The following is a 15,076-nucleotide window of genomic DNA, read 5'->3' on the forward strand; positions in this document are numbered from 1 at the left end:
TGTAATAACTCATAATCGTAATTGATAGAAAATTGTTTGTGATTTACCAATATATACGTTTGTGAATTAATTTATATTTGCCAAATAAGTTTATTTTATAACTGTACTGCGCATGCGCAAAGTGTATTCAAGATGAGAATATAGATATGTATAATGTAGTTTGATCGGCGCTGATTGGTCGATACCGTCGACCGTCGACCGTTGACTCGTCGACACTCTATGACTCCGTGATTCGTGGCTCGTGGCTCGTGGCTCCGTGCTCGGTGCGTGGCGCAAGGCGCAAACAGTAGTCTGGCGTCTGGCTCGAATGCTGTTATTCTCCGAGATTCGCAAGTTAGTCCATGGCTTTGAACAGATCGCAGCAAGTAGTAACGCCAACGTAATCTTCTCCATTTTCGCCCCTTCCTCATGTACACAACTTCCCATTTACGCGCGTTCTAACGTTGCTATCAAACAAAATTGTATCGTATGTTTTCTGCAAAAAAAAAAAAAAAAAAAAAAAAAAAAAAAAAAAAGCGGATCCTCGTGAAAGAAAAGTGTGGAAATTGCGTCGCCAGCGTGGTGGCGTCGGTACAATATATACGTAACGACAAACGTAAATCTTTACTCTCTTGTCTCTTGTTTTTCCTATATCTTCAAATAATCCAACGTATACGTACTACCTACAGGCTACAGGCATTTACCATTGCGCTGAAAAGATAAACGAGAATGGATGTCGAAGAGAGAGAGGCGAAAATGTGCAGGCTTTGTGGCCAATATGAGAGAATTTACATCGATGTGTTTGGCGAGGAGGGCGTTAGACGCTATTTGGGCCGTAAAATTCACAGGAAAATTAACATTCTGGTGAGTTGCTGGATTTCGCACGAGCATAATGAATTTTTTTTTATACTCGGTGTTGTTTTCTCGTTTCTCCTACTCTCTTACTCTCTTACTTTTTCGTACCCTTTTTGAGGATTAAAAAAAAATATAAGAAAGAAAAAGAATCTAATTTCTTATATTCTTTTTGTTTTCTTTTTTCCTTGGCTGCGTTTTTTGCCAAATCTTTGCAAACTCGTGTATTTATACATACTGCATGCTTAGGTGTTTTTATATTTTATTTGTTTCATATCTTAATATGTATGTTTCACGCTTATCGATGCACAGAAGAGGTGCATATTCGCAATATCAAGGATATTGGTGCTTCTAATTGAATTGTACAGTTTTGACACTTAATACATAATTAATTGCTATTTGGGAATGGCTTTTAACTTCAATGTTTTACAAAATAATTACAAAGAAAAATATAATGACAGAAAGCATATATTCTACATGCATACACACACACACACACACACACACACACACACACACACACACACATACACACACACACACACACACACACACATGTCGAGAATATATGTTCTCTGTGCCATTATATTTTTCTATATAATGGTGCAAAAAGTTCATATATATATATACATGCACAGAGCTTTTGATATTTTTTCAAATAATAAACTAAACCCAAAGCATTGAAACTTTTGTGACTTTTATAACTTGTTAAAATAATTTTGTAACTTTTGTTGTTATATACATACTTGTTGATCTTTCTTCATTTTCTGTTTTTTTTTTTACTAAGATAATAAAAAATACTTTTTCAGTTAACAAATTTTAATTTCTGTGTTTGTTATTCTCTAACAAAATAATTATATATATTTTTAATGTATTTAATAATAGTATTATATAGTAGCGCTTAAGTTTTAAAAGAAAATGGGGTAACCTTATAATGTTGAAACTGGTTTAATTATTTTTTTTTTGTTGGAGATAATAATTTTGTTCAGTATCAGTATTATATCAGAAATTGATTTCTTTATTGTTATTATTTAGTGTATTATGTTATTTCAATGTATTATTCTGATACACAATATTGCAGTTTATAATAGATATTCTTTTATGCAAATTGTTGTAAAATTTTCTTCAAGATCATTATCACTATTGATTAAAAAGTAATTTGCAATATATATATATATATATATATATATATATATATATATGTTTAAAATACAAAGATATTGTGTTTATTTTTAAATGTGCAAGTGTTCATAAATGTGCTACAATTATTGTACAAATTATTTTTATATTTGTACAGATAATTTTTGTGAATATTCTTCGGAGAAAAGGATATAGTGAACTTTACTTAAAATTGTAAGTAACAAACAATGTAACTGTGTGAATTATAAATTTAAGTTTGTCAATAACTCCAGACTCGATGTTGTCACGAAGTTTAGTGGGTACTAGAACGTAAATATATGTCATAAATTGATTATATCTATAGCAGAGCAGAGCGGTAGTATTTGCATCTAATAATGTATCATAAACTAAAAGACAGAAAGAAAGAGAAAGAAAAAGAGTTAGTGTATTATTTAAAAATTACTCGGGTTAGGTTAATAACAACCTGTCTTTTCTTAGACAAGTACATTTTTTTAGTACTTAGAATGCTTCTGTTTGTGAATCACAGATAGATGAGAGGGATCCTCTGCCCAAGGCGATCTGTGTTCAATGTCTGGGCAAGCTCGAATTTGTTTGCGACTTTCAAGAGGAGTGTCTACGCACCCAACAAATGTTACGCGATCAGTACAATCTACCGCCTTTAACAGAGTCTGTAAGTCTCTGTATTTAATTATATTTCATCTACCGCTCTATAGCTCTTTTACTTGCATGCTCTTTTTTTTTCTCTGGATTGGTACAATCGGTACTTGTACCGATTTCTCCCTCAAATGATATATATAATATACATAACGTAAATATAAATTTATAAGTGTTACAAAATAATAAAGTAGTATAATGGAAAAACTGCCACATATATAAATAAATTAATAAAATGTATTTAATAATTTATGAGCAACTGTTATGTTTTTTAATTACCGATAATAAATATTATTGAAATATATTAAGATTCTCTTGAACCATAAGTGGAAAATCTTCTATTACTTCTATTTTATTTTACTATTTACTACCACGAAACATGAATATAACAGCTGAATAATAATTTTATGTAAAAGTATTTTTAATGAAACAATATTGTAAAGCTCCAGACAAGAAATTTTTAATTTTATGCTATTATTCTCAAATAGCTTGCTCGCGTTATTATAGAAATTATAGAGGCATATTCTGGTACCCACTTTCGTACGTTTTTTTAATTCGATCTCTCTCTCAGGCGGAGGTAAAGAACGAAGAATCAGCTTCTCCGGCGAGCACATCATCCACGGATAATAACAACAGTATTGAAAAAAATCTTAATTCCACTAGAGATAATCAAGCGGAGGAGAGCCAGAATAATGTTAGCGTCTTGGTGGAACAACGAAAAAAGAAAAATACCGTTTCGAAGACTTTGAGGAGTCTTCGTAGCCAGCAGCAGCAGCAACAACAACAACAGCAACAACAACAACTTTCCAAATACAACGATGAAACTAATATAGAGAAAAATGTACAAAATCAAAATACAGAAACGTTGCCGATTCGTTGGCTTCGAAGCAGACAAAGCGCGGACTCGTCGTCGGTGTCATCATCCTCCGCGGATAACGAGGAGACACCAATCGCGAATAGGCTGAGAAGTCATAATAATAATAATGTAGAAAATAATATTAACGCACGTTCGGTAAACAGCAACGGTAACGGTAATGAAAATACAGATAAACAGAATCCGAAGCAACAACAGCAAGAGCAAGAGCAAGATTCATCGTCGACGATTCAGTTGCCGACCTCAGCGTTGAATAAATTATTGAAAATCGTGGTTTGCCCCGATATCGAAGTCTCCGTGAAGGAAACGAGAAATCGGAATAACGATGCCGAGGATATTAGTTTTACCGTGGAGTTGTGTAAGAAGCAAAACGATGATATATCGACGGTACGAGCGCGAGTCTTTCCCGATCAAGGTTACTGTCTTGTCGACACGGCAATCGTAAGTCTACTGCAAAGCAACAATAATAACGTGGAGATGAATGGCATTATAAATGGTATCCTTAATGGTACAACCACAAAGAACGGCAGTGCGGCAGCAAAGCTTAAAGATCTGGCGGAATTGGAACAGCAGTTGGAGGCGACGCAGAATCCGGAGGAGCTTTTCAAGATCGACGGCGAGGAGATTAAAGTGGATGACAACGTGGAGCACGTGGTGAACGAAACGCAGAATGGTTACGCGTGCAAACTCTGTCGCAAGTTTTACGAGCGCCGAGACAAATGCACGGTGCATGTAAAGACGCATCTCGGTATCAAGCAGTATACATGCGTCGTCTGCAATGCCAAATTTGTCTGCAAGTCCGATGTAATGAAGCATATCCGATGTTCGCACACCAATCCTAGGCCTATACAATGCCCCAAGTGCCCGAAACGATTTAAATCCAGATTTTATCTAACTGAACACGACAATGTTCACAAAGGCGTGCGACCTTACGAGTGTACAGATTGCGGACAGAGCTATCATCACAAGGTTTCGTTGCAGATCCACATGAAGTCACATCTACCACCGCAGAATCTCGCGTGCGAGTACTGCGGCAAAGTCTTTCCGTTTCGCACGCGATTACTCGGCCATATCGCGAGCGTTCATATGAAAAAACGACGAAACTTTCGTTGCCGCTTCTGTTACAATCTCTATTCCAGCTTGTCGGTGTTGGACGAGCACATTAAAACCCGCCACGCAACTACGTACACGTGCGACACGTGCGGCAAGACCTTCAAAGTTGCTTCGAAATATAAGGCGCATGTGCTGCAACACTCCAATCCCAAGCCTTTTGTATGCAATATCTGCAACAATCGTTACGCGTCCAAGGCATTTCTCAATGAGCACCTGTTAAAACACGAAGGTTTGCGCAAGCATGTGTGCCAGGAATGCGGCGCGAATTTCGCGCAAGCGAGTCATCTAGCCGCTCATCGCCACGTACACGGTGAGAAAACACACGCTTGCCCGGAATGTGGTAAAAAGTTTAATCGTCGTGATAACATGAAAGTACATCGGAAACGGCACTTTGAAGAGAAAAAGACTGTTGTGGCTAGTAAGCAAAAAACCACGTCTAATGACTCGGCGACCTCCACCGCCGCATCGATTAATGAAAAATAGTCATCAGAAAAATCATCATTCAAGAGGACAGAGAATCATCGTTCGATCAAGCTAGAGAGATTTCTCAATAGACTGAATATCATAGAAATCGCGAGTTTATTCGAAGGAACAAAATTTCAAGATTGAATACTTGGCAAGAGTATTATTACGATGGAATATTGGAATATTGCTCAAGGGAGATGATCATTACGCGTATACATATACATATATATATATATATATATATGTATGTATGTATGTATGTATGTATGTATGTATGTATGTATGTATATATATATATATATTGTGGTGCTCTGACAAATTTTCAATGTCATTCCTAACGCTCCTACGTATAGTAATGTAATAAAATAGTAAAAAAACGTTTCTTATTTTCTCTATAAAAAATTAACTTGTCTATAAAGAGATTCAATTTTAACTTTTTTTATTTTCTAGAAATTATATGTCTCTATAGAATCTTTTATTAACATAATTTATTCAAGCAATTTTTTCTTACATATAAATCTTTCTTTGCAATTTGCAGTTTTTTTTTCTTGAAAATCGAGGTTGTCAAATTTTATTAGAGAACATTATGATTATATACTTTTCTGTCTTTCTATAATATATTTAAATGTTTAAATACCGATTTAACGTATTTCAAAATGTGATGTATAGTCTGTAAAAACATGCTTCGTTTTTCTCCTTTATACTTTGCTTCTAAGCATAGCAAGTGCTCGAGAAAGTTTACTCTATTTTGTAATATAGACAATACGTTTCGTTTCATGACCAAAAATATAATTACTCGAATAATCGTATAGTTTTATTAAAAATTTAACATTGTATACGTGCGTGCGTGCATGTGTGTTTCCACGTGAAATATATTAGGAATTGGGCTTCCAAAATCAATAATCCTACAACAAGAGCAGATATTTTCTATGTCTTTACATGTATTGTGTTTACGAAGAAACACAAAATTATAACGCGATAATCTGCGCGTTTCAATATTTTTTAGAGAGCATTTTACAATAAATGTTATAATATAATAATATTGTTAAATACAGACTAGAGAGAGTATTAGATTAAATATTGTGCATTTTTTGTAAAATGTGCGCGTGTACGTGTGTGTTTGTGTGTGTGTGTGTGAGTGAGTTTGTGTATGTGTGTTCTTTTTTCTATACCGACAACAATATTGATACAAAACTACATAAAAAAGTTTGGTGCAAGTGCCTTGATCAAGTTTTGAATGTAAGAAAATAGTCTACGAACAAGTTGACTGTAATTAATGGAAAAAGTGTTATAAGAGAGTGGTTTTTAATTAGAATAAACGGCGATAAAACAAGAGAGAAAAGAGATATTTATAGTTACGAGTTATTAAAGAAAGAAAAACATTTTTGTTATGCGATTATATTACGAATTGTTTGTAAAAAAAATTATGATTAGGTATTTATAATTAATACTGTACTATTTTTCATATACCTAATCCTTAGTTAAGTTACAAGCAATACGCGCGATTTTATACACATGTGTGATTAGAAGGTGATACTCTCTTTTCATCGAGACGAATGTTTATATATTAATTATGCATAAGTAATAAGTGACCCAACAACCCCCATATACTGTATATACATTTATACAGAGTTATAAATTTCCATTATAAGAAGCTTCTTTACGATTCCACCGTTGCCTCAATAAAGGTGCGATATTTTTGGGACATCTTGTTTCACTTTATTTTACACTCAATTTTTTGAAAATAAATTAAAGTTTTTACATACGTAATGGTTTTTAATTATATTTTGTTATATTTATTATATTTTAAATATAATTAATTAAGCTTATAAATTTGATCATGGATAATTAATTATATACTTATTATGTTTATGCAAAATAATCCACGAAAAATTTTAAAATTAATTTCTTTAAAAAAAAAGAAAAAGAATAATGATAAAATTTTTAATAGTATTTTGTAGCTTTTTTTAAGTATTTTTTATATTTAGCTTTTAATTTAAAGAAATAAAAGACTCTTCTATTTTAGAAGGTTCTATTTTAATTTATTTTAGCGATATTTTGCATTTATAAAGAGCTTTAAATAAATCTCAAAATACCGAAAAGTATTTTATTGTTATCTAATAATTTTTGAGAATATATAGCTTTATACGTGAGCTTCTCGTTTGTGCGTATCTATGTCTGTGTGTATTATTATTATTATTTATTATAATAAATATTTATACGCACAGAGAGAAAGAGAGAAAGAGGTAATTGTTTTTTTCATGAATGCGATAAATAACATGATGTGCCGCTTTCCTAGGATTTTTTTATTGGTACTATTCAAAATTCATAGTTACGCGGGGGATATTTGTATCATTACAAATTTAGGCTAATTAATTATTTTGACATAATGTAATAATTTTTGGTATTTAAACTGCAAGTTTATTTAGACTGATATAAAAAATTACTATTATTAAATTATACTATTTTCTATTATGTTGATATATTATAATATATCGAGATAATAAAAAATAGTATAATTTAATAGTAGTAATTTTTTTCATTAAAGTTGTTTATTAAACTATTTCAGATCAAGGAAAACGATAATATGCCACGACAAATTTGTAGGAAGTGTTTTGAAAAGTTAAAATTTACGTGCGCTTTCTATGACAACTGCCATGAAATTCAGAAGAAACTTTGGTCTACTACTATAAATACTACTGTAAGTACTCGCAACAAAGCTCTTACACTAAATGGTTCACTGATATTAGAATTTATACATATAATTGATATATGTCAAAAATTCAAAAGTCGAATTATTCATTCAGAATTATTTTATTTTTTTATCAGTCCTTTTACATTTATTAGCCCAGCATTTCTAAATTAAATTACAAGAGCATTAAAATTATGCATAAAAGCATCAATTCCTCAAAGGCCATCTAAAAAACAAATAGTTGTTTTATAAAGAAAAAAATATGAATCTGCAACGAGCATTTACACTTTTTTTTCTTTTTTTTTTAACAACCGTGTGTTTAGTGACACCAATTAATTCTCCTTATTATTCTGTGTATAAAAGTATTGACAATAAACGAAAGATGAATATTTTACGAGAGATTTCATAGTTAATGTGAAATTAATGAGATATCTCGTAAATTATTGTATTTGTGGCCATCGTACTCGTAACTTTTTATACAGAATATTGCGAAAAATAAATTTATATAAAAAAGGGTGGTTCCATTAAAAAAAAAAAAAAAAACAAGATTAATCTCTATATGACTTTGACATATGTACACCCAAGCATTAAATCAATAGTATCATCTTACATCCCCTTTCGAATTTAACAATTTTTGTCTGAACATATTTTTAATTCGACTTTATTCTTTTATTCTTATTTATTTATACGAAAATAAAAGGGATGAAACATTAAAATGGAACATCCTGTATAAAATCAAGATTACATAGTACATATTATTTATACAATTAATGCTGAATGCCTTTTTTCTTACTGTTTTTTAATAATAATTTATCTTTATTAATAAATAATTAAAAGAAGAAACCTAACGACGATAATAATGTTGAGGAAAAAGAAAACGTGATATCGCCAAGGAGTAATGTGGAATATCAGGTAAAAATCTTGTCGGAGAATCTGAGGAAAAAAACTCATTTATTGAAAGGAAACTCGCTGATCAATGACGTTAGTATGAAAATTATTTATTAGCTTTAAAATTTAGCAATTATTTCTATAATAATAGCAATTATATCTAATTATCTCTTGGAAAAGTATGTTTTATATATATATATATATGCGTGCGTGCGTATGTATGTACGTATGAAACAATAAAACAACATAATTTTTTTTGCAGTTTTAACTTTTTTATGGATAGTTATTATTATGTCAATTTATTATTTCTCTGTTCATTTTACACTCCATGTTCTATGCTATCTAATTATTTTTTGTTAATATATTAGGAATCGTCAAAGAATCAAAATTGTGGAAATCCCCTTAGTAGACGAAACTATCTACTCGAGATCTGTCCGAATGTACAAACTGCTACAAGTTTATGGACACAGGAACAATCTGTTGGCATTCAGGAGAATAAACAGGATGGTCAAACGCAAAAAAAAACAACGAGTTTTGAAAAGGCGATGAAGCAGAAGATTGATATCCAAAAGGAATGTTCATTATCCGAGAATTCGAGCTCAAGGACTTCTCTTTTACTTAAATCGACGATATGTATTAATTCCTTAGATTGGTCTCTTAGGTTGTCACACGAAGCGGACAAACCCAAGAATGTCACAAACGTCAGTCAGATAAACAACAGTCCATCGCCTGGTGACGAAGCGGAATCAAATAGAAGCAGCAGTTTCGAGTCTAATAAGCTCGCAGTGCCAAATAACATTGCAGAGTCTCCTCCGATCGTTCCAAATGCGCCAAAAAAAGCTTGCTCCCTTGAATCGAACATCACCTTTGTCCAAAATAACAGCCTAAATAAAAGCACTGTCTTGTCTGGCTCGTCAATAATTGATAGATGCAAGGTGAGGCGCAGCAAAATTTCCGAGTTGATTACCAACGAACAAAAACAGATTATAGAGACATACTATTTAGTGGACGTGGACATTATGGACAAGTACGCAGAGGAGGTGCGGAATAACATAACGATACGAGCTAAAAACAGTATTGAGTGCAATCTTTGTTCTGCGAAATATTCTAGACTAGATAAGTGCGAGGTAAATTGTACACACACGAGATGAAAGTTTACTACTGTTTTGTGATTTTTCTTTTTACGATTCAAAATATCCGCGTTTCTCATTTTCGTTTTTATCTCATCTTTTTAACAAAGGCTTTGCTTAATAATATGTTCAATATAATAAACATAATACAATAATAATATAATAAATATAATAAAAATATATAATATATAATCAATTTAATAACTGGATGTTGAATTTTAATTAGTTGTTAAATTCTTTTAGAATGTAATTATAAAAAAATCTTCTATAATAATTATTTATAAAAGTAATTTTTTTATAAGGCTTTTAAATAAAACTAATAACGTCACGGAGAAAGGCAATAGGGACCGGCGCGCGCAGGATGTATGGGGGCAAATAAAAACTCGAGTCTTTTTAATAAAAAAAAACTGCATTTATTTGAACGTTTTGGTTCATCTTTGGACTGTCTTTAGCAGTACAACGTAAGAATAATATTGTATATAATCATATAGTATATTAAAACACTTAAAAGTACGCAGACAGATAAAATGTAATAATAAGTTTCTTACCAGCCTTAACTGCCGACGAGTTGCGTCGAGCGACGGTTGTATGCGCTTTGTGACAATATTATACATATACATTATATTGCGTTGAGATCCATAATGGGTTTCTTCCTAGTTCCTATTGTTTTTCTTTCCATTTCGCCATTATAGCGTGATATTGGAAGGTCCATTTGAGTATGTATTCGATATTTTGGTTTGTAAAGTTTGGTTGGTACAATGGATGGATCGAAACTTTCAAATAAATGCATTTTTTAAATTAAAGACTTGAGTTTTTATTTGCGCCCTTACATTTCGCGTCGGCCCCTTATTGCCTTTTTCCGTGACGTTATTAATTATTTATAATTTTTTTATTAGAATAGAAGAAAAAACATTTAAAATTATAATTTTTAATGTTTTAATAATAAAATGTAATACAAGATTCTCTTATTTTTTCTAACGTGTGCGTACGTGCATGTGACTTAATTTTTATTTTTTAATTTTTGAAATATTTTTTTCTCTAGGTTCATATCTGGGCGCATCTCAACATTAAGCCATATAAATGCAAAAAGTGCAGCTTCTCGACAGTAACTCTTAGTAACGTTCGCTGCCACATTAGAAAGAGTCATCTGAAAATTAAGCCATTTGCTTGCGAGTTATGCCCTAAACAATATGCGACCCTTGCACTTTTGAAGGAACATAATAATATTCACATTGGCTTACGACCATATAAATGTGATACGTGCAACTTTTCCAGCACTAATCGACAGGCCTTGAGTAATCACATGGAGATCCACGCGTCAAGCGAGGTAAGTTGACTTTGCTTTGTTATACAGACCGGGGCCGTATACTCTTTTATTTCTTAAACTAAAGGTGATAGATTATATAACATATAACATATATACAATGTTAAAATGATAACGAATATCAAAAGCAAACATTAATATTTATGGAAATTACAACGTTTGTAGAGAAATACGGATAATTATAACAGTTAATAAAAATTACAGATGTATGTAAAAGACTAGATTTTCAAAATCTAATTATTAAAAAAATATAATATATAAAAACTATAATTATATAATATAAAATAGTTTATAAAATAAATTTCGTATCTACATTTTTCTATTGCAATTTAATAAACATTATTATATAAATCGTTACATCATAAAACAGATTAATCATCTCAATATCCTAAACTAATTATACAAAATATCAGAAATCATACTAAAAAAAAAAATAACCGCTATTGAGACGAATTCAATGACATAAATTAAAAATTATTAAAGAGAATTTAAAAACGTAAATATGTGTATATTTTGATATTCAAATTATAATTATAAATTATAAATATTCTAGTCTTTTTAAAAATAAAATTTCGTAAGAAAAAATTTATTCTATATTTTTACTTGTCCTTACACAAGAAATCATTTTTATTTTTCATTTCGGTAATTCTGATGATTTGTGTAATTTCGTGTACTTAATTTTGTATACTCTACTCAAATAGAAGAATAGGAAACACTTTTTGTACTCCTCAAATTGGACTATTTTCAAACCGCTGCAACTCGGCGAAAAATCATTGTAGATAAAAAATTAAACAACCATTTTGAAACTAAATTTCTGAACTTTAATTAACTAACACGCTATTGGTATTTTGAAATTTTTTTATCTTTTCAGTTGTGTACCCCAAAAAGGACACATTGTTTTTTTCCTTACAATTACATATTTTTTTTATACAGCTCGATGAAAAATTTCTCTCAAAAATATTAAGTCAGGTTCCATAAATTACAACATTTTACCTACAAAACGCTTCTTTCAAACGTTTTACTTTTACGATTTTTTTTACCGAATTATACGACTTTGAAACTATATATTTTTTTTAGAAATGATGTCAGTACTCTGCGAAAAATCATTATAGATAAAAATTTAAAAAAGTTTTTTGAAATTTCAAGTTTCAACTTTATTATGCTATCAATAATTTAAAAAAATTTTTTTATTTTCTCATTTTTTTTAAATACAGGTTTAGCTTTAAAATCGTATAATTCGGCCAAAAAAATCAGGAAAATTTTTTTAAAAATGTTAGATGAAATATTGTAATATATGGAACTTTTCTATTTAATTCTTTTATCGAGTTTAAAGTATCAAAAATATGTAATTTTAAGAAAAAAACCAATGTCTTATTTTTTTAGAATACGAAAAATGTTCCTTTTTTCTATAGACTATGTATATGTATAAGTACTAAAATACTTGTACATATATTGTATAACAATAATTATGTTTTCTTTAGTTTTATTACACAATCATAATTTCTGTGTTGCAATAAATTATTGTTAATATATCTTTGTTTCTTTTCATAATTTTTTTTTTCAAATTATTGTAGGACATTCCTTGCAGCATTTGTGCTAAAACCTTTCACTCCCGCATAAAAATGCGTGCACATATGCGCATTCATAATAATAACAATGTGACATGCGATATTTGTCGGGTTCGCCTGTCGAATGAGAATGCTCTGGAAGCGCATCGCCAGAAAGTACACGTGCATGATCATATCTGTCAAATATGTAATAAAGCGCATAAATCCAGAAAAGCTTTGCATAATCATATGAATGTAAGAAAACTTTCATTATCAATCCTTTACATATATTTAATTCAAAATATTTAGAAAATACTGGAAAATTTGAAATTTTTAGAAAATTCTTTCTCTCAAGATGAACACAATCTACCAATTTTTATTAACAATAAGATCGAAAAATTCTCTAAACGATTTTAGTTTAATATACATATATAACACATTAATAAAATGTATTATCTAATGTGTTAAATAATTGAATTTACATTAATATATACACATATATAATATAAAACATGTGCTATAATAGAATAGCAAATTTATAATGAGCAGTATACATTTTGATAAATTCAAAATAGAAAGTAGAAATTATTTTAAGCGTTTTATTAATTACATTGTTAATTGCTAATATTACAGGTTCACAAAGAGGCCAAGTATAAATGCACAAAATGTCCTAAAACGTATAAAAGTAAACATATCTTGAACGAACATCTCCTGAAACACGAGGGCATCCGAAAGTATAAATGCTCTGTTTGTGAAAAATCATTCGCTCAGCAATCGCATCTGGCTGCTCATAATAAAGTGCATAATCCTCCCAGGTGAGATATTTTCAAAACAAGTATTAAACAAAATAGAATGAATAAAAATTTTTAAGTATACAATTATTACAATTAAATACTGATCGAAACAGTTGTGATATATGATTAAAATATAATTATAATTATTTTGATCTGATTTTAATTATTAATTTTGATTTTATAATTAAATATTTTAATAATAATATTTTAAAAGTAGTACAAATAATTATAATTGTAATCTTTTTAATTATCAGCTATGAGTGTCCGGGTTGTGGCAGGAAGCATAATCGCCATGACAATATGAAAACACACATGACGCGATGCAAAGCGTGTCAATAATCCAAATAACCATTCAATGTGTGCTTTGATTGACAAAATATTTTCTTAGCTTGTAGGAAAGATTGCGACATTTTTCAAATTGTATAGACAAATGGTGTAGTAAATTGCGAATTTGAGAAAAATTCTCTCTTTTTCATTATTTCTCATTAATATTATGTAATTTGTATGTTTAAATGTTTGATAGGTATAAAAGATCAAATATAAAATTATATAAAAAATAGATCACGTTATTTGATATTAATAAATTAGATTGATAAAAATATGCATTTGAATTTATTTATTAATCTATAGCCATGCACAAATATCTAGATATTATTTGTTTTATAAATCTCTTGAAAAAAAATACTAGATTAAAATCTATTGTTGCATTATTATTATGCAAAATTATGTCAAAATACCTTTATTCATAAAAAAAATTTCGAAAATCAAAACACTATACTTTAATGACTATTAAATTGCATTGGAATAACATTGACAATCGATGTTAACTTTGACTAAAAAGCGCAAGCAAACATACATCGAGTCGTTTTCCTGAATGTCATTGTACTAACAATAAGTTTTCTCTTCCTTTATTAAATGTTATTATTAATTCTTCCATTTTTATTATTTTCTACATATTATTGCAAAAATCTTGTATCCGTTATCTGCTTTAATAATTTAGTACATTTATTTTAAGCTTTTAATCTTTTTCATAATTTTACACTTGTTTAATTTTTTACTCATTAGATTTTATTATAAAAATATAAAAGATGTATGTGTGTGTGTGTGTGGGGAGAGAGAGAGAGAGAGATTATTAAGACTGAAGATACATATATGTATCGCGTTTTTAGTTATATTTATTGTTTATAGTTTCAGTAAAGTGGAACTTTTGCGTCATTTGATTTAGACGAAAATTGATCGATCAATTTTTTTTTACTCGTATTTAGTTGTTTTGTGCGATGGTATTCTTTAAATTTTATACTATATGAAAGTCGTACTCTTTATATATTTTAGTACGTTAATAATGCAATAAAATAAAATTTTGTTTTTTTGTGTGCTCTTTCAATGGCCCATGTATTCTAAATTTAGCATTAAATGTACAGGCGGAATTAAATCGGACAAGGACGTAGAAAGGATTGCAATTTTCGATAAAGTGACAGAGTAAATTATTACATTAAGACTGCTTGCACTAATTCTGTTTCTTTGATAATCTTAGAACAAAAAAAGAGTCACTGCGCTTTTTAAGAAGAAAGGCACAATATATCAGAAAAAGTAAACCGATTGATTTGAATTTTTATTCGAAGGC

The 15,076-nt window shown here is 30.0% G+C and overlaps 1 protein-coding gene across 1 annotated transcript; it reads left to right on the forward strand.

Moving 5' to 3' along the window:
• The first annotated feature begins 242 nt into the window (after window positions 1-242).
• LOC140664523 (uncharacterized) lies at window positions 243-13,977 on the forward strand. Its single transcript, XM_072889695.1, has 12 exons — window positions 243-595; window positions 669-843; window positions 2,498-2,641; window positions 3,197-5,094; window positions 7,219-7,237; window positions 7,647-7,778; window positions 8,607-8,750; window positions 9,026-9,784; window positions 10,830-11,114; window positions 12,686-12,913; window positions 13,292-13,473; window positions 13,707-13,977. Exons 2-12 carry the CDS (start codon window positions 709-711, stop codon window positions 13,789-13,791), a joined length of 4,011 nt encoding a protein of 1,336 aa, XP_072745796.1. The 5' UTR covers window positions 243-595; window positions 669-708; the 3' UTR covers window positions 13,792-13,977.
• Window positions 13,978-15,076: the final 1,099 nt, after the last annotated feature.

The sequence above is a fragment of the Anoplolepis gracilipes genome, chromosome 4 (genome assembly GCF_047496725.1).
Source record: "Anoplolepis gracilipes chromosome 4, ASM4749672v1, whole genome shotgun sequence".
In the NCBI taxonomy this organism is placed as follows: Eukaryota; Metazoa; Arthropoda; class Insecta; order Hymenoptera; family Formicidae; genus Anoplolepis; species Anoplolepis gracilipes.

Excerpts from the sequence above, each read along its gene's own strand:
- LOC140664523 (XM_072889695.1), top strand. The coding sequence starts at position 709 with ATGGATGTCGAAGAGAGAGAGGCGAAAATGTGCAGGCTTTGTGGCCAA. Across the intron at positions 2,642-3,196 it reads TACCGCCTTTAACAGAGTCT|GCGGAGGTAAAGAACGAAGA; the intron begins GTAAGTCTCTGT and ends TCTCTCTCTCAG. Across the intron at positions 8,751-9,025 it reads GAAACTCGCTGATCAATGAC|GAATCGTCAAAGAATCAAAA; the intron begins GTTAGTATGAAA and ends TTAATATATTAG.